We start from the raw sequence: 21,575 nt of genomic DNA, 5'->3' as shown, positions 1-21,575 counted from the left end.
TTTGCAGTAATTTGGAGAGTAAACATGTTCTACTCATGTTAAAGAGCAAGATAAAAAACATTTTCAACACGAGAATGCCAAGCTGAACTCAAAGGTCTAAAATCTTGGCTTGTTATACCATCCCATACTAATCCTGACATTGCCAGCAGTTGATTTGTATCAGTGAGTATTACAATATAATGTAATTAGTAATAGTAATATTACCACAAATAGTATAAACAGCCCTGCTCTACTGCCTTTAAATTAGTTTTGTAAGCATGTTAATAACATACCATCAAGCGTCAACACAAATCCTTGACAGCCTCTTGAAAAAAGATTATGCATGTCTAAGCAATTTTCTCATACACAGGTTTTCTTTAGAAAACATGTTGTCATTATTCCATTAGCTCAAAAGGGAATGTACGCATAAAAGAATCTCTGCTAAAGAAGCCTGACTACTAGCCAGGAAAGCATATGTTCAATAGTCTGTATTTACTGTTGGCTGGGATAAGGCTGTAGGTACCACAGCATCAAATTAATTTCTTCTTTAAAAGATGTCTAACAGTGCAGTGAATGCTTTTCCTTTTCAAAGGGGGAACCCTTTGAATGGCACAAAACCTCATTTTGACAGTATTTCAAAAGGGACTGTTGGAATGAAAACAGAATAGATTAACAGATATGTAGGGCAGACATCTTAGGTCTGATCCAAAGTCTCTGCAGTCCACCATAAATGGATAGTGTTCTAAATTAATCACCTTCCTAAAAACATTAAAAAAGAACACACACCTCCAAAAACCCCCCAAAAAACAAAACCAAAATTAAATTAATGTATTTTTGCTGCATATCCTACCATAATTTGAGGGTGTCCAACTCCCTACAGTCAAATACTACATTATTTGCAAAGGTAGAAACACGGTCTGTATCTCGATTTTCCAACTTGTATTACACTGATCTGCTGTCTGGAAGTGCCACTCCTTTTAGTATAGATGGAGGCCAGTGAAGGTGTTCAAACTTCACTGTCTGCCATTTTGCTGTTGAAAAGTTCAGCAAGAGGAATATTTATCATCATTGTTCAAAGATATTTTCCATACCGTCAGACAGCTGGCTGATTTGATTCACTTTCCATTTTGTACAGAACTATTAGCTTAATAAGACATTTAGAATTCCAACAGGTATCCTTAACATTATGATATGATGCATATGAGATAAAAGTCTGTTTTGTCAGGTTAAATTATATAGATGGAAACCAGATTTTTCTCTAACCTCATTTTTTTAGAAACAGTGGAACCATTTTAACTCAGTGCTCTTCAAAAGTTTTTATGTCTATAGTCAATAGCTTTCATGGATATTTCAGTTCAAATTTTTACAATTTGATTACTGTAAGCAAAGATATAATGGAAGTCTGGGTTCAGTTTTTGGGAGGGTGGGGGTATTGGGTAGTTGTTGCTGTGGTGGTTTCTAGGATTTTCTTTGAAAGCACACACAATATTGATTTCACCTATTATTGGTAGAAATTTATATTCACAGGTATTCCCAGATTCTCTGAAGGAAATTTCATGTTACGTTACCGTATTTAATGTTTTCTATGTTTCCACTTATCAATATCTTCACAATCATGAAATCATAATCCTGAGTAACAAAACTCACTTCTGACTTTTAAATTTTACCTCTTGCTTGGGAAACCAGGAAAAGGGAAAAGATGGGTGAGCTATCCTAAACAGTAGTTTACTGTTCACTTGTTTACTTTCCTTGACCATCAAATAAAGCTTTCTTGACCTTACATATATGCATCAATTATCTTTTTCCACTTCTAGGGCTGAATTGAAATTTTACTGCTGCTTTCCCTGTTTTGATTTCATTTAACATTTTTAATTTGAAGTGGCTGATGTTTAACAACTAGTAATAACATGCTAAAATAAGCAAAAATTTTAATCATTGAATTCAGGGTCATCATTATGTCACCCCTCCTATAATGAGGTATTCCACTTAGAGACGAAAATCCTTCAAGATCCACACCCCCTCAGGACTGCTTAGACTGTGAAAATTAGAGATCTATTACATCTATCAATTCTATGGCAGCTGGCATGAAAATACAGAGAAACAAGGTATGACGACTCTTTCCCTCTCTTTGCTAAGACAATCCTGTAGAACTGGGACTGACCAGGTTGATACTTTTCTGTGACTCAGTTTCAGTTTCAGCAGCCAAGATGAACTTCTTCATTACTCTTAAACTACTGACAAAATATGAAAATCATTCACTCAATTAGTCTATTATATTAACGACTTCAAAAAATATCAGTTGTGCAATTTTATATTACATTGTCATTTAGCATCCTATTGCAAATCCAATATTCTCTAATGTAACACAGAATCCTCTGATATAATATAGCAGCTGATAACACAGCAACATATCTGAGGCTTTTATTAACTCTGAAATCCAACATAACTTTTTCATTAGTTTCATAAAACTCAATACTATCTTAAGAAAATATTAGCACACTGATGAATTTAGAATCCGTTTTACCATGATAATTACTTATGTCAGATTTTGCAAAGCCAGACTGAAGTTAGTGCTCTGATACCGCTCCTGTGTTTAATCACACAGAATCTTCTAAATTCTGAATTTAGGAAAATAAAATAATTAAAGGAATCCTCAATTTAAAATACAAATAATTAGTTTAGTGCTAAAAGAAAATAATTTATGAAGTCTGAAAGAAACTGTGAAATTCCTGTCAGATGTTAAAGACAGGGAAGGGAAATGTATAGATTAACTTCTTTAATGGAATAAATCTTGTCTAGTATGTTTTACTAAAAAGCATTTGCTGCAGTAGTATTACACAAAGTTCTTCCAAATAATTATATGGACCATTCAACTAATTGGTTTTACTCCTGAAACAAATTTTAATCACCAAGTGTATCACAACTCTTTTCTCCCCTCAGAGGTTTTTATTTTTAATCTAAAGCAGGTCACCCTAAACTCTCTCTCTTTGATATACATATATTATTTATTTGTATTTGGATAAGTATGAGGAAGATATAAAATTCCTGGCCTCCATTTGATTGGCAAAAAGAATTTTAAAATTTGACCTAAAGATCCACATTAAGCTTCCTGAAACTTTAAAATCTTCTATAATTTAGGTACCAAAGAGGAAGATCCTCTCACTTTTAAAAATTTTTAGTGTGGTTTTCAAGCCAATATCACTTATTTACTACTTCAGTATTAAATTACATAACTTATACTTAAATCTGGTTGGTGGCCGGTCACGAGTGGTGTCCCCCAGGGGTCGGTTTTGAGGCCACTCCTGTTTAACATCTTTATTGATGATCTAGACGAGGGGATCGAGTGCACCCTCAGTCAGTTTGCAGATGACCCCAAGTTGGGTGGGAGTGTTGATCTGCTCGAGGGTAGGGAGGCTCTGCAGAGAGACCTGGACAGGCTGGAGCCATGGGCTGAGGCCAACTGGAGGAGTTTCCATAAGGCCAAATGCCGGGGACTGCCCTTGGGCCGCAACAACCCCCAGCAGCGCTACAGGCTTGGGGAGGAGTGGCTGGAGAGCTGCCAGTCAGAGAGGGACCTGGGGGGGTTGATTGACAGCCGGCTGAACAGGAGCCAGCAGTGTGCCCAGGTGGCCAAGAAGGCCAATGGCATCCTGGCTTGTGTCAGCAATTGCGTGGCCAGCAGGGACAGGGAAGGGATCTTAACCCTGTCCTCGGCACTGGTGAGGCCGCCCCTCGATTCCTGTGTTCGGTTTTGGGCCCCTCACTACAAAAAGGACATTGAATGACTCGAGCGTGTCCAGAGAAGGGCAACGAAGCTGGTGCAGGGTCTGGAGCACAGGTCGTACGAGGAGCGGCTGAGGGAACTGGGGGTGTTTAGTCTGGAGAAGAGGAGGCTGAGGGGAGACCTCATCGCCCTCTACAGCTCCCTGAAAGGAGGTTGCAGAGAGCTGGGAATGAGTCTCTTTAACTAAGTAATAAGCGATAGGACAAGAGATAATGGCCTCAAGTTGCACCAGGGAAATTTTAGACTGGCTATTAGGAAGCATTTCTTTACAGAACGGGTTATTAGGCGTTGGAATGGGCTGCCCAGGGAGGTGGTGGAGTCCCCATCCCTGGAGGTGTTTAAGAGTTGGGTTGACATAGCGCTGAGGGATATGGTGTAGTTGGGAACTGTCAGTGTTAGGTCAATGTTTGGACTGGATGATGTTCAAGGTCTTTTTCAACCTAGACAATTCTGTGATTCTGTGATAGTAAGTACTATGATCCTAATTGCAACAGAGTCGGTCAGACTTTTGCAGAATCGCAGAAATTAGGAATAATTTCCTAGCTTTCAGGTCCAGGTATGTACAGTATAAGTGGGTGCCATGACTAAGACAACCCTATCTCATTACATTTCTGCCTGACAGACAGTAACCCTAACTAGAAGGAAACACAACAAAACAAAACAAAACAAAACAAAACAACCCAAACAAAAAAAACACAAACTAAAAACCCCAGCAACAAACAAAACCCCCAAAACAGCCATAAATATTTGTATGTGCCATGTGACAGGTAATGGGTTGTTGGATCAGATGACCTCTAGAGGTATAGCCATTCTGTTCAGGTCAAGGACTGGCCTGGCTCAGTATCCTATCTCCAACCATCTTGTCAACTTTTGTGAAATTACTCCAGTACAAACTCAAGAACACTCACTTATTTGGATCTACAGTGGACTTATTCCTTCACAGGTCTAAAACAGATGTGTAACTTCTTATGTGTATACATTATGCAGAACTGGTCATTCTTCTTTATTTCAGAAAACAGAACCCAAATCAAAATTAAAACAAATAATTCATGCTGGCCCTAGGAAAAGCAAGAGATAAGCAAGCATCCCTCAAGCTTCATCCCAGCTTCTGATTATTTGAAAATCAGCCTGATAGCTATTATATATATTTTCTCAATATTTCGTACTTACTTGGGATAATTTCTTCAACAACCGATAAAAGTGAACATATGAGTAGAAAGAAATTAGCTAAAGGTGTACTGCCCTATATAGCAACTGTGAGGCTTTAGGATGTGGTTTTGATTTTTCTGTTTCTAATTCTGTCTTTAATAATGGCTACACCTTAGTGAGTGACTCAAACTGCACATATTTTGAACCCTTCAGTATTACTCTTTAAGCATCTAGTAACAGAAAAAAACAAACCACAATTTAAGAAGTCCGGTCAGCACAAATGGTAGCAACATATTAATTAAGTATTCTCTCCATACAGTGATATTCTGACTATTACAGAGTTCAACAGAAAGATGTTACAGAATGTCTTTAGCTCAAAACACTATATTTCCCACTCTGTCTCCCATGGCAACCAGGCTCTTCTGAAAACAAACTGTACCACCAGAAGGCATCAAGAGTAGCAGAAAGAATTTCCATTCTTCCTTCTGTTGACTTCACCAAAAAAATTGAGCTTCAGCATTTTTAGAACTAAAAGCAAAATTTTAGTTTTTTCTTGCAAATTCCTATATACCAATGAATAGAGAATTGCAGCAGCATACATTGATAAATATAAACAAAACTGACTACCTAATTCACTTGTTCTAACAGAAATATTCAGATATCACTAAAATTGACAACACAAGTAACAGAACAGGGTACAAGGGCAGATATCAACAGAATTAAGCAGTTGTCATTTGCTAAACTCCAGAGTTTAACAAACATTCACAAATCATACCCAAAGTTTTTTTTGAGGGATTTTTTTCATTCTATAAACTTTCATCGAGGTTTATTTGATCTCAGACTGTGCTGCCACCAGAAAGACAGCTCTCACTTTCTTCTCTTTTGCTGGGCACATCCTTTGCTATGTCAGTACTTAAACCACGTAACTCACCAGTTATGTCAGTTCCTTGAACTGACTAAAAACTAGACCTGCCTCCCCAAATTATTATTTTTCCCAGAACAGCTGAACAATCACTAGTGCTGACACAAGAGAGGTGGCAGGAACAGACAGCTGGAGGCAGGGAAAGGAGCACGACTTGCCTTTTTGGCAGCAGTGTGGTCAAAACTGATGCTGAGAGATCAAACACAAATCTAGAATGTTATATGACAGCCGCTGTATCTCATTCTGTATTCTTCTCCTGAACTGGAAGAGCATGAGATGAACATGAATTTCCATTAGAACTAGTCTTATTATACAGTCGGCTAACACCACTACTTTTTCACTATCTGGAACAATGATCCAATAATTTATTATATTGGAAGCTAGGATATCATTCCACAGGGGGCACATTGAGAAGGATCTTGACTTTTTAAAACTTAGGAAAACAAGTTCTTTAAAAGGATGAGTAGCCACAGAACCAGAGGATTTGGTCAGGAGAACCTAGCAAAGTACTCACTTTGCTGTTCCTTTGGGAGCTATTAGAGAAAAGTTTCATGAGACATCTACCACAATAAAGCCCATAAAAGGTACCCATATTATATTTAAATAAAAAGAGAGAGCCAATACAAAGTACTCATAGTAAACTATCACTATTTCCTCTTTGGGTCTACCAGATGACTTCTACTTTCACATTAATGGGAGAGAACTCACAAAACAATAAAATGAAAATATGTCTCTGAAGAAAATGGATAAGCTATTTAATACTAATCCTGATTCAAATAAATCATAGCAAAAAACCTTCAGGAATAAAGGTAATTATTTTTCCTATCAGTAGTCCACCCCTGACAATTATTGGAAGAGTACCTCTAGAAATTTTACTTAAATGAAACACTGCCAAATTAAATTGTTTGCCTTGAATATTTACTAAACAGTATCAGTTACCACTTCTTCAAATAAGTGTCTGGACTTGCAGACATACTGCGGTCTTTCTTTTCAGAAAGAATAATTTGCAACAAAACAATCTTACAAATGATGTTCAGGGTAAGTACATTTCTGTAAGTTTTATAAAATTTTTCAAATTGCACCAGAATACAGCAGTCAAGACTTCTGATTTAGACCTTTCTTTGTTTCTTTTCTTTTTTTTTTTTTTTTTAATGAAAAACTCAGATTGTACAATACTAGGGATTATTTAAACGAAGATCCAAAACTTAATACCTTTCAAAATGTATTCCAAACTCATTGTTAGTCATTCTCCCTAATTCAGTGTCAGCCTTATTATCTACACCATTATTAAATTGATAAATGCCATAATGACAAACATTGAATATACCCTAGAAATATTAATATATACTCAAATAATAAATGTATCTGAAATACAAACCATTTAATGAATTTTTTCACTTTTCCAGAAATCTGCAGACATCTTCTTCCCTTTCAACTAAAATAAGGTGGGGTTTTTTTCCAAAAGTGTCTGTGAAAATAACTTGTCAAAGGTAGGTCCTCAGAACATGGATTAGAAGAGGAGACCCAGAACATCATCAGCAGCCTGTAAAGCTAAATTAATTATCTACAAAACTCACACATCAGCAGTTATGCCTAAATATTGTGAAAACTACGTACATGTTGCCATTCTAAAAGTAACTTTGCAACTACTGGAAAAAGCAGTACCTGCAACTACTCGCAAAGACAGTATGGATAGAGTCCCTATTTTATTTTTAAATCCAACATACTACTTATCTTAAGACATTTCACAATGTCAAGGCCCTAAAGCATTCACTTCTTACTGTGGTTTGTTTTACCCTGTGAGATCTGAGCTAAAGTAAACTCCACCATTTGATGAGCTGCACCAATCTGATCTTAGAGCTTCGGCTGTACAAATGCCCAATTCTTTTGCTCTGATCCCTTCTCTTACTGAAACATCCAGTAATCTCTGTCATACACTGAAACTAGCCTCAAAGGAAAAAGTATTTTCTATGGCAGTTCTAGGGAGACTGACACCGTTGTTAAACATTACTAAGTCCTCAGATATTCAATCTCTTCTAAGTCAGTGAATTTTAAATGATCTCCTTGTCATACAGGGTTCTGTTTAATATTTTGCACTTGAATGTGTGCCAACTCACCTTTCGGCCCCATTGGTTACCAAGGTAAAAACATTTGTATGGTATTTGTTCATTTTTCTGAAATGGGAAGGTTATTTTTCAGAGTCTAACAACCTTCCCACATTGATATAGCAGGAAGGTCTAGCTTCCCTTTCAATTAAAATGCTGTAGTTTTCAAACTGAGTGAGAAACTTGATAATGTAGACAGCACAGGTAAAGTCTGTAGCTTGCAAATGACTGAGAACTTGCAATCCATCATCTAAAACAAAACCCATAAGAACTGTCCTAGCATGAAAAATATCTTTCCCAGAACTATTATCCATTGGCATCCTGCACCATTTCACACTGCTACACTGAGAAAATATGAAAGTATTCCCAAACCATTCAGAGAATACAAATGCATTTGGTCTTTGATTAATTGCAATAAACCCACAAATGTGAAACCTCCACACAGAGAAATGGGTGAATAGGACATTTTTTTCCTCTTTTAGTTTTGTCTTGTTATAAAAATGTCACAGTTTTCACTTTTAGGAAAGATGCCAGCAATACTGAAATACACTGAAAATGTCCAAGTGTTGGCCAGAATCAAAGTTTTGCCATGACTGTCAAGGGTTCCTATAAAGGATACTGGTGGGGGGTGGTATGGTGTGGTGTTGAGTGTTGTGCGGCAAAGAAAGTATGAAATGATGAGATTTTCAGTGTGATTTTTTATTGATAGTATTATGCACTAAATGCCTTCTAATAGTTTTGGGTACTAACCTTTCCCATGTCCTCAGTATATCAATCCCTTTCTACTCCTAGTGAAATCAACCTGGGTTTAAGTTTTCAGTTTCTCTTCATATTATGTTCTGTCTTTTCCTTCAGACATCTTGGAAATCTGCTTATTGCACCTATGCCAGACATAAAATCTTACTGTCTTGCCTTGCAAATCAATCAATTATATTTTGCTAGCAGTGAGAATAGCAACTCAGACTGAGTAACATCTAATCCAAAATCAACACCTTGAGTTTGACCTGTGCACTCTGGAATATTGAACTATAATTACAAAGATATTAACATCTGTAACAATTTAACTACATTTGTATGTATTGCATTCATCTGTTTTCTGGCCATACCTATATTGTGTGACAGTTGCAACTGGAGGAGTCCTGTATTCTGCCTATATTGTCAATTAAAGAGAAGCAAACATCTACCATAGGTGAGATAGTAAAAGTAATTTTTATTCCCTCTAACTATAAACGCAGCTGTCTTTATTTCAACAGAAATGTGAGAGGCAAAAAAGCCAGGTTTGAGAGTGTTTACAGAATTCCTCATTACAAACAATACCAAACTTTGCAAAGCCATAGAAAAGATATAATTTATCTGAAACTATCAACTGGGTTGAGGCAATTTTACTTATGTTAATGCAATGCTTAGTAATCTACACTATGGGCAACATCATTGAAAGGATTCAAAGCTCAGATGTGAAAGTGTCTTAAATCAGATTTTTCTGAGAAATGTTCAGAATTAGAAGTGTATTTTTTAAATGTACTGTCATATGTATGCATATCTGTGAGACAAAAGAATACATTGCAGAGTACATCAGACTAACCAACTCTGCCTGTCATTTGACTGATTCAGAAAATAATAAGAAAAAAATAGAAGAGTATAAAAATTGAGTTTTCAAAAAATATATATGATTTGAGAGCAATGACCTAATAATCCAAGCCATTTTATCTATTAACAGTGTTTGATTTGAATCCAGAACATTAGCAACAATTTTATCGTGAAAATTAGTTGCTGAGATCAATTTACCTTAATACAAAAAAAAAAAAAAAAAAAAAAGTTGTAGCAAATTCAAAAGAAGAAGTTATAAAATTATTAATGGGCAAGAAATTATGTATGATTCATACCAAAAGAAAAACTTACAAAAGCTTGTGGACAATATTGACAAGTTGGATGTATCCAGATCCATTAGACCTGACGGGATTCTCCTGAGACTGTTGTAAGGGCTGGCTGATGTGACTGTAGTCTACTGTCTATAACTTGCACAGCAATTAGATGAGGTCCCTGATGGCTGTAAAAATGCTATCATTATATCCTTACATCCATTTATCCTTAAAAAGGGAAGAAAACTGATCCAGAGAATAATGATAGGAGCCTGAGTTAGGTCCCTCACTACAGAGATATCATGGGATATGTCTCCCTGGAATCCCTTTTTTAAGAACACGAGAACAAGAAAGTAACCAGGAATGTGCAACATTGATTTACCAATAGTAAGTCATGCTTGACCAACCTGATACCTCTTATGAAATGTCTGGCTGCAAATAGCAGTGGATGTAACCTATCTTGACTTTAGTAAGCCTGTAGATATTAAATCCCACACTTTCTTCATATGAAAACCATCCATTCTACTTTGTTTCCATATCTTCATATTTCTTTTCCACGACTCAAAGCACTTTCATTGGAAGTGAACAAGAACAGCATTTGGAGACTGGCAAAATAGCTTAATTTGTCTAATGCTGTATCGTTCAATAAATAATACTTCCTTATAACTCATCAAATGACACTGATGAAAGTAGCAATGAGCAGAAGGACAAATTAGCAATATTTGCCAGGTAGCTTTAAATATTTGAAAACAGCACATGGAAAATTATATAATTACAAAGCAATAAAACCAGGGGAAACTGAAATTGTCTTCAAAAATCTAATTCTAGTTGTTTATTTTAAAATATATACTTATTAGAATGGTAACATCACTAGCCAGAACAAAAGATGTTGCTAAAACAGAAGGAAACAAAATAATCATGACAAATTCATTCAATTGCAGATACATTTAGATGCCTTGGTTTGAAGACCATTCAGTGCAAATAAAAAAATGTTCTGCAACAAAAGGCACAGCAGAGGCATGTGGAAATTGAAAAGATGCTTTGGACTGCACAACATCAGGAGGTGTACAATCCGTGATGGGTATGGGATGATTTCTTATCCAGTTTTTGGCGTACCAGAAGAGGATTCTTCCACTGTGCTCACTTGAAGAACTGAGAATGGGGCAAGAGCACAGCTGCCTATAAAAAGCTTTTGCTCTCTGAAAGTCACACAGAAGAGCATCACTTATGACAGCAATAGGCTTGGAATATTTGTAAGAATTGTGAAACTACTGAACTGTCGCATAATGCTGTCATGCAACAGATTTAATTTGCCTTTGTGAAAATTACAGAAATAACAGAAAGTAGAAATGAATGCTAGGCCAGAATATTAATAAAACAAAAAGAAAGAAATGAGGACAGGCAAGTTTAGGAAGAGATTGAATGAATAATAAAGATCATGCTAGGGTTTTCACATATTAGAATGTGAAACTATTTTCTCCTATAGTTTATTTTCTTAAATATTCTTGAACCAAATAATTATTTTCAGTTTCTTAAGAATTGTCTCATTTAAAAAAAAAATTACTTATTTTTTAATTTGTTGCTTTCTATAATTCTAAGAGTAGCTTTATATGTTTTAAGAGTTCAACACAAGATAGTGAACACACAATTCTTCATCTACATCTTAACTGAAAAGAATTATAGTAAAATCAAAGGACATACGGTATAAAGATCTTATCTGGCTCTGAAACAAGACTGACAAATAAATTATTAGATAGGCTTACATAATTTTTCATTTTGCCCTTGCCACTCTCTAAATTTAGTCACCTTCTAGTTGCCTCAAACTTTCACCTACTTTTTCATAAAGCTTTCTTTTCTTGGGTTCTACTGGAAAGAATTTTTCCTTATTGATGCTTGAGAGTATGAAAAAGACACAGCTCATGTATTTATTAATATGACAGAGGTGAAAGGAAAACCTAAATCATTTTAACGAAAGAAACAGTCTTTTAAATTTTGCTGCCTCTTCTTTTGAGTTGGTTTAGCCATGAAGCTGAAATCTCTTAGAGAGCTAGGATGCTGGGGTGTTGTATTTCTGAGCAACCTGATGGCTGATGGTTAGTGATCTTGAATTTATTGATTGAATGGCTAGGAGGAAGAGGGAAAAAAAAAAAAAAAAAAAAAAGCAGCTAACTGCATATCTAAAGTAAGAAACATCATTAGTGTTTGCTTTGAGTCCTGAAATTTAAAAGCTACAATGAATTGCAGGACATCAACCCCTTGCCTCCCACTCCAGGACATGACAAACTTGTTCAATGGTTTTCTTAACTGATATTTATCAACTCTGACCTTAAACATCCAGTCATGGAAAGTCTTCAGTCTCTCCAGGTAATGTATTTTCAGGTGATCGTGCTTTACTACCATTATAGGAAGGAAGTTTTAACCTGAGTTTTCAATACTGCAGTTTAAGATAATTACTTCTTGTATCCACCATGGACATAACACAGAGAACTGATTATTCCTTCCCTATTTACAGTAGCCTTTTACATGCTAAACTTCCTGCACAGAGACAAATGTGATGCAGCCACATAGGGCCTGATCCAATGTCTGATAAACTTAGTGCATAGATCTGCTCTAATCACTTACACATCACGCCAGATGTCCCACAGAGCCATTGCTGTATTTTTCCATCAGGAAAGGAGGGAGAAAAACCTTTATTGTTATCTTTACTTGTATGAAACACTGAGATACCAGTGACAAAAACCACATTAGAAGTTAGTTAGGTTCCCTACTTTCTTTCAAGAATAATTTGCTCACTTCCAAGAACCACAATGGCAACTGCTGTTTCCCGAAGTCTTCTCAAAGCAACATGTATAAATGTCACCTACATCAGGCTTTGCAATATGTACAGGATGAGCTGTACCAATAAAATGTAGTCAAAAAGCTATACTATATAACAAAAACCAAACCCAAAATAATGATGAAAATATTATTTAAAGAAAAAGGTAAATATTCTACATTAACTATTGACATAGAAATGCTTTCTGGTAATTTTTTCTTTAAGATTGCACTTTTTTACTTTTGAGTGTAAGCAATTATTACATTAATACTGTGCAGGTACCATCAGAAAAGCCCGTCCTAGCCATATTTCCAGGCCTAATGTAACAAGCAGTTTTTCTCAAACTACAGGGTGTTTTTTTGAACAAAATCCAGGTATGCCTACTGATTTTCTGATTGTCATTGCTTATCAGTCCTTACTCACTCATAGGTAAAAGGGGGGGCAGGGGAGTTGACAGTAGGAATAGGAATCAGAAATACCAGATAGATGAGCAGGATGAATTTCCTTATAAAGGATGGGATGGAAAAAAAGGAGAAGCTGTACACACAAACTTCTTTAGGATCTTGAAGCATTCTCTTAACTTACTTCGTGTATGGCTACATGACCAATGAGTTGCTTCTGCCATTATCAGCACCACCTGTTTCTTCGTCCCTAGATTCTTGCACTACAACCTTCAGAATGAGCTTATACAGCTTAGTGGATGTCCTGGTTTTGGCCAGGATAGAGTTAACTTTCCTTTGCCTGAGGGGGAGCACAACTAGAGGGCCAGGTCCCAATCAGTCGTTGGAGCATTCCATATTATGTGATGTCATGCTCAATATATAGGCAGACGTGCTCTCTCACACATGTCTTTGGTTTTGGTTCCCCGGTTGCCATGGCAGGATATTTTTTTCATTTTTTTATTTCCCTGGTTCAGTCGGACCATTGCTGGGGATGGCTCTGTATCGGTCTCTGCTTGGTAAGCCACTGCTGCATTTTACCCGTTTTGGACTTACTATTGTTATCATTGGTTTTGTTACTATTACTACATTTTTTTTAAATTCAGCTTACAAATTTCTTCTTTTGTCCCTCCCCTATTTCACCAGGGGGTGGTGGTGGAGTAAACAACAGGCCATGTGGCAATTTGCTATGGCTGAATTCAAACCACAACAGTGGAGGAGCAATGTATTGAAATTTCAGTTTATCTTGAGTCACATCAGGATTCTAGACTTGCTGGCTTTAGCAGTCAACATATCCATGAGTGTGGTCTTCCTCCCTAGCAGACCACTCAATCAGTATTAACTATCCTCCAAAATTTAAAGAACATATTTGTTTAAAACCACATTTCCAATGATGAACTGTACTATAGCACGATGTAAGAACAGAATTCATTATTAATACAATTAGGATTTCTCTCAGCTACTCTAGAGTCTTCACTCCTGAAACTAATTAGCCTCTAACCAGCCCCAGGGTTGTTATGCCTTGAGAGTTCTCACATATGCACCCTTCTCTTACCATTAAACATGCTACTACAGTTACCCAGAGCACTGCTCAGAAAGACCAGCCCTTTTCCAGATGAAACCAAAATTATCACCTGCTCCCTCTGTTTCACAGTTCTGTGTTCCCTTTTGTCTGTCAGTGATTACTGGATATCACCTGGTAATGCAGAGGATTAAGTTTTCTCCTGGTCCTCATCCTTAGGAACATTTAATTTAAAATGCTATTGTAGACTCCAGTATACTTCTGGTTTTGGCCATTTAACCATTACAGATATCCGAAGTTGGTGAAATTTTATTGATTACATTATTAGAAATATCAAATCTACAACCTTTTCTTAAAGATTTATAGCTTTTATTTCTCTATCAGCATTCTATGAAGACCAAAAGTCTGAGAAGAAGGTCTTCAAATGAAAAATATTCCCCTGGAATATGTTATTAGTTTTAGGAGGAAATCTTCTGGAGACTGTCACAAAACCTGATGAGGTTCATCTGTTGTTACCCTTGCTCATGCTGCAACTTTGTTTTGCCATTTTCAGTTAGTACAGAAGATAACCTGAACAATAATTACTGGACTACCTAAATTGTAGATGTATTTTTACTTATTGATTTTTTTAAAAATTGTTTTCTGAGCAGAACAGTCAAGTGCAAGTTATATTTGCAGATCAAAAATGAAGGGGGTGGGGGTGGGTGCTGAAGAAAGAAAGGGGTAAATGCTATACAGCCATGTAGATGCTGTTGATAAAATTTATAGCTAAAAATTTAATATGTTTAGGGCCATGATGAAATGCTTATCATCAGCTTGCATTGCCTGTAGTTCTTGCTGATTCCAGCCCGCTCAGCGTATCCTGGTAATGAAATGAAATGGCATGGGCCCAGTGCCTGCAAAATAAAATTCATTTCATTACAGTTTGAGAGGCTTTCTCTCTTTTCTTTCTTAAAGGCTGGACTCAGAAACATACAGATCACAAACCTTTATGGGAGGCTTCTTTTTCTTTTTTTTTTTTTTTTTTTTTTAAAAAGCCCCATGTTTTATATATGTTACTGAAAGGACAACCAACATCTTAAATTTAAATTTACTGGCACTGACTCCTGTACATCCTTCCTTTAAACCCAGCTATGTTCTCATGACTTCTGAGCATCTATTTTAAGAAATTCTATTCAGAATCAATGTCACCATTGATTGGATAATATATTGGCTTCTTCTTCCTCGGTTTCTCCTTAATTACTCATTTACCCTTACCCAGCCATGGTGATTCTAGCTTTATAATCACTTAAAGGTTACAAAACACCAACCAGGATCCATTCTCACTAGACCTCTTTGCTGATGGAAAAACAGAAAAAAACAAAATTTGATTTCTGATACCACAAAACAAGAATGTTTGTTTGCTTTGTTTTTATGTTGTCACATAGAGCAGGTTTTCCACAGTTATATGGAGAAGCATAACTGACACACAAAATTAGACTATACCTAAAATAACACATTCTAACAAACATTACATCACTATGATTCATAATGTTCCTATGAACTAAATCTTGCTATAGCAAAGTTTATCTATGTAAACTGATGTGCATACAGTTTTGTTCAACAGCACTAAGAACAGGATTAGTCTTTTAAGCTCTGGTTTCACTGTACTCTCCTCCCAAAACTTTATACCCTCCCCATATAATTATGTTTATTATTTTTGCATTAAAAGCATACTTAACACTTCTCAGAGTTACTGTTAGTTTTAAAGCCAAATTCAGACCTTGCATTCACCCTACAAAACCATATGTTTCCATAAAATAGACTATATAGGTCTATCAGAATTTGGCCTCTAGTATTTCATGCCTTCAACAGTAAATTGAATGAGCCAAATGGATCTGTATTTCTGCCATATAAAGACAAATCTTATAAAGAGATATTTATTCTATTTTCAAATGTGCTAACCTTTCTTTTTTGGGATAAACCAAAACAGAAGTCAGTCTGAAAGCTTTTGGCATTGATAATACAAAAACCCTATTATTTAATTTGTATTAAATTCAGACAGGAGCTGCAAAAACTCTCCACTGAGGTGTATTGCTATTTCATGACAAAACTTACTTTTAAAAGCAGAAGATGAAAATACTTGCATTAATAATCTTCTTCCAAAGGATGGATAGGTACAGTGATTAAAGTGTTATCTTAGGGCTTTAATGACCTGGGTTCAAGTCTCTGTTCTATTTTCCTTATCTCTTTGAGACACAAAGCTACATGACTTGTGTTCCCAAACTAATAAAAATACCCAGATGCTCATGTTTCCCTGTCCTTGAAGACACTCTCAAAGTTTTTTTCTTAACTACTTTTGATAGACACAGACTTGATCCAACTAAAACAAATGAATTCCAAGTAGAAAACATTTCAACATGATAGCCAGTGTAAAAAAATATAACTTCCTTGGAAAAGCAGAAGCTCTTGAAAACTATTTAATGGATTTCTGGTATTGTCACATAAAATACCTTGAATTTGAAAAATCTACTGTATAGAAACCTACAGAGTCTTGCTTTCTACACTTCTGAATGGTTGCTCATATTAACAGAGCATCTAGTGAACACAATTCATACTCAATGGTTTAAAATTTAACCTGTTTTCTGCATTTTTTTTAATCTCAGACTAATCTATAATCCCACTTCTCTGTCATTTTCCATTGTCAGACCCACTCCAAATGCCCTCATTAGAGCAAATGAGGGAATGAGTGGGCAGAAAAGTTACACACTAGCAATCTGGCTTTACCTCAATGAAAACTGCAGCTGAATAAGTTGAGGGAGAAGAGTTTAACACTTTCAAAACAGAATTACGTTCAGCAAGGTGCTGAAGAAATTAATTGTTCTACAGGACTGGGTTACTGACCTCATTAAAAACCCCAAGAACAATCAACTTTCTGTTTGTTTGTTTTTGGGGTTTTTTTGTGATATCTATCTGCTGCCCTCTGATAGGCCATTCCTTGTTGGTAAATTTAACACAAGTCTTTTGAAACAGTAACAGACTGCTTTTTGCTGTCATTTTGGAGGACCTTATAGTGATTGTCATTCATTCATCTATAAACTGGATTATATTTATCTAAATTATTTCAACCCTCCACCAGGTAATGTGTTGGTTTTTTTTTCCAATTTGCATTTGGCACTCTAACACATCAGACATATACCCAATTATGGTTGCTACAAGGGAGATCTGGGCATTTTACCAGTAAATCTGACCAGTTTCAATATCATTAGAAGGATGATGACACTCTACTGCCTGCTTCCCCAAACACACGCCACCTCTCTTCATTTAGCCTTTAGTTTAGTGGCACTGCTACAGAGCTTAATGAACAAAATATCTTTTCCTGCATTGGAAAGTTTACCTTGTCATTAGAAAAAATGTAGTCTCCAAATTTGTTTACAATAGGCCTTTTTTTCTCAGAACAAGAAAGAAAGTTTGAAGGGAAATATATTTTCTAAACTCTGCCAATGAGATTAGAAATTCAGTTTTACGGCCTGTATGGATTGAATGCAATGACAATTATGCAGAACAAGAATTACTGACCTCTGATGTATATTTGACATTCTAATTTCGATGAGAAGGTCACTACTTATTTTACAGAGCTCCAAAAAGGAGGAATATAAGTACAGAACCAGGAGTATCAGTGGTTTGGCTGGCTGAACTATGTAATAGTGATTGCTATTACTAGGGGCTTAAAACAGGATGAATACAGATAGTCACGTTGATAAGGGTCAAAGGAACTAGAGAAAAATGGAATGAGTAGGAATTAGTAATGAAAATGCCAATCTATCTGCATTTGGAAGGAGACAGAAAGAATGAATAATGCGGCAAAAGATATCTTTGTCCTAACAGACATTGTTTTCTGCTAAGACTCGACACACATTGGTGGGTGCAAAAAAATGCACCCCTTCTCCCATAACGCACTAAACACACAGATACACAACAGATGCATAGAGATTGCTGACTCCAGCTGTTCTATTAAAAAGTAAAAATATATAATATATGTAAAAATATTTTTAGAACTCTGCTGAAAGTGTATCTACAGCCAGACTATAAGTTGTTGCATTTATTAATGTATCAAACATTTAAGATTAATACTAACCTTCTCATGACTGAGTTAACGTGCTGCAGATTTCAGAATGAGTCAAGTCAATCCAGGTTAAGTGATTGCTGATTATTTTCCCTCAACATGAATTTGATGAGATATGTTGCCTCTGGAATCTGTTATCAATAACTGCTACAACCTCCAGCAACAGCTGAGGGCTCAGAGCCATAAAATACTGCAGTACTGCACAAAAAAGTACCGTAAACACTGCAGTGAGGTTTATTGAAGAAGTCTTGATTACCATGACAGTAAACTCCTCCAAACACAGTCACTATAGAGAAAGGTAGTTACAGAATTTATCAAATCTTGTTCATACCAAATTTATATGTACCCTCACTCTTCATTTTTATTTTTCTTCATCACTCAGAAGAACATAATTTTTTGGTTTATCACGAACCTTCTGTCTGTTCAGTCCTCTAAGTCATTTGTCACATTCCTCAAGGTCACAGGGGAGTCTCAGTGGAAAAGTATGTGTGTTGATTGATTGGTACTGTGATGCCTATGTCTAGTAGGGCTGCTAAATGAGCTTCTCTCCCCTCTCCCCATACCCTCTTGCCTCCAAGCAATGATGTGATTGAAGCGGGGGGGATGTGGTGGAAGGAAGAGGGGGGAACACTTTAAAGGAAAACCAAAATCTTGCCTGTGAATCCAGTTAAGAAGGTTCATAAAGCAGTATTATCCCTGGTAATCAAACTATCTCGTATTGCTAATCCCTGACCACTTGCTGGGTAACAAAAAGGACATATTTTCCCTATAAAAAATGATACAATAAATTTGAGAGGAATGAGAGAACAGAAGAGACAGAGACGCACAGTGCACATGAGCAAGATTGAGAACGAGAGTGCAAGAGCATGAGTGAGAAAGGGAGTGAGCATAAGAGAAAGAGTGCATACAAGAAAGTGAGAGGGCAAAAGCACACAAGAGAGCACATGCTATAGAGCGAGAGGGAGTGAAAGCAAGAGAAAACAAGTGAGAAAGAAAATGAGCATGCAAGAATGAGCAAGCAAGACACTGAAAGCATGTGCAAGAGAGCACATGAAGAGATGAAAAGCACTTGAGAAAATTAGAGAGAAAGAGAGGAGGCATGTGAGAGAGTGTGACATTGCACACAACAGGTGTGACAGGAATAGTGTAGAGGAACATGTGAAAGAAAGTGAGACTGAAAGCAAGGAAGAGCATAAGGAAGACAAAGGAAAACACAGGAGGAAAAACCAAATGTGAAAACTCCCTTAAAAAAAAAGACACAGAAACTTCCCTCTATGGTTTATTACTACTTACAAAATTATTTAGGAAAAAAAAAAAAGCATTTTTATGCTTCTAGTAACTGCATTCCAAATATATCTATTAACTACATAGAAAGCACATATACTTATGATTTTAAAATGGACACTGACTATATCTGATATATTAAATGAAAAGCTGTGCTTCTGTGAACAACTCCTTCCTGTTCATCTCTTAGAAACTCATAAACACATAGACATGCCATCAAACAGATTGTATCTGCAACATCCAGAAGCACCATTTTAATTTCAGACAGAAGAAATCTGAAAGATTATGACTCCAGTAGACATCAGTGGCTTGTGGATTATCATAATATCTCCAATAAAAAGATCCCAGATTAAACCAAAACTCACTACCATAAAAATGTTAAATAAAAAATGAGATTTGTTACTGGTGTATTTGTTGTTTGTATGTCTAACAACCAGTATGTACATGAGTGTTCTGCTGCTGCCCTTTAGTCACATCAGCAGTAAAAGAAACAACAGATATTGGGGGTGAAAACAGAATAAAACCATCATTTTCTTTTCACATCGCTGATTAGTCACTTATACAGTATCACAAGGTTAAAAATTCCCACTCCCCTCTTTTTCCTACTCAGCTCAGACCCTCATGCAGCAAGACATTAAGCCTTAAAGGCTTTTCTAAGTCATCTCTTAATGACTGGCAGGTTGTGTCCATCTTCTGGGTAGAACTCTGGCTAAACTTTAAGGCTAGCTTGCTTTTTTTTTTTTTTTTTTTTTAATTAGTTAACATTTCCAGATTCTAAGTTTGTTCAATATCAAAAACTTTGGCAGTTCACAAGGTCCGTGAAAGTATATCTCTTAAGAACCTACTGATATTGTCTTGGCTTCAGCATAACCTAAATAAAAGTGAAAGGTATCATTATCTCCTATACAAGAATTACCCATTAAGAACAGTAAATCTAATTTTATGTTATTAATATAGCATAGTGTGCAAAGGCCACCCATGCACAACCATAATTGAATTATATCAATAGAAAAATAGATTAATATAGAAGACTTTTCCCACTGGCAAAAATATAGTGACAGCAAAAATAATTCAATGCAAAATTAATTTACTTCTAGTGAACTAGACCACTAACATAAAGTTACAGAAAAACCCTTTGTATGAAAATACCTATTTTCTGTGCAATGGCAAACTCACACAATTCAAAACACAGGAAGGCAGATATTGATATAAGATTTACTGTTGAAATTATTAAACTGAGTGATCAGTTACACAGAACAGATGTCAAAACCTAAACACTCAAAACCTCTAATCTTGTACAATTTTGAAAAGTATTGGCAGAAGAGATATAAAGAACCACTCATTTGTAAATGGTATGCTGAATTCTGGAAAAATTAAGAAATATAACAAAAAGATCAGAAATAACAGAATAACAGAAATAACATTTAGAGTGAACATAAATTGGTGGGGTTTTGTGGTTTGTTTGTTTGTTTGTTTGTTTGTTTTTAACTGGGTAAAATCACTTTCATAACATTTGTCATTAGACATATAAAATCTGAAAGATTATGTGGGCACATCAAATATTTATGAATACCTAAAGTTTTTAGTACAATAATTGGGATTACCTCACAAATCAGGAGTGAAAATACACAAAATGCGACCATAAGCCATTGCATGTCTCTGTAAATATGGTACAGGATACATTATACACGCACAAATAAAAATTACAGGAGCATTGTGCTATAAAATAAAGCAAAGGTCTGTATTTTTTTGATTGAGAAAGTCCCCAAAGTATAAATTCATCTTTTCTGAGTGTTTTGTTTTGGGTTTTTTATATACTTACAAACAAGGAAAATAATCTTTGATATATGTTCTAAGACTATATGTTATTTTGGGGGGGCAACTCCAGATAATTTCTTCAGTGCAGGATAAGAGGTATAGTAAGCATGGTAGTAAATGTAAAAACAAAGCATTGGTGATGTATATAAGCATATGTGTGGTTTCTTTACTATAACAATAGAAACATATGCTCTGGGACATTTTTGGCTACTGATTGCAGCATACTGTTAGCTGTTTTGTCTATATGTCAGTAGAGAAAAGAGAAGTTGCATGTAGTAAAACCCACAGGTAATC

General features: G+C 35.9%; 1 protein-coding gene across 3 annotated transcripts in view; it reads right to left on the bottom strand.

Annotated features, from left to right (window-relative positions):
• PCDH9 (protocadherin 9) overlaps window positions 1-21,575 on the bottom strand; it is a 710,780-nt gene that overhangs the window by 408,805 nt on the left and 280,400 nt on the right. Inside the window, exon 4 of one of the 3 annotated variants that reach the window (XM_074931165.1) lies at window positions 2,118-2,135. The exons of the other annotated variants lie outside the window; for them this stretch is intronic. Within the exon in view, the coding sequence (XP_074787266.1) occupies window positions 2,118-2,135 (18 nt within the window). The remainder of the gene's footprint in view (window positions 1-2,117; window positions 2,136-21,575) is intronic. 3 annotated transcript variants of the gene reach the window in all.

This window comes from Athene noctua, chromosome 1 (assembly GCF_965140245.1).
Source record: "Athene noctua chromosome 1, bAthNoc1.hap1.1, whole genome shotgun sequence".
NCBI classification, from domain to species: Eukaryota; Metazoa; Chordata; class Aves; order Strigiformes; family Strigidae; genus Athene; species Athene noctua.
Note: the sequence above shows the minus strand (reverse complement) of the source record. Positions and strands in the feature narration are given on the sequence as shown.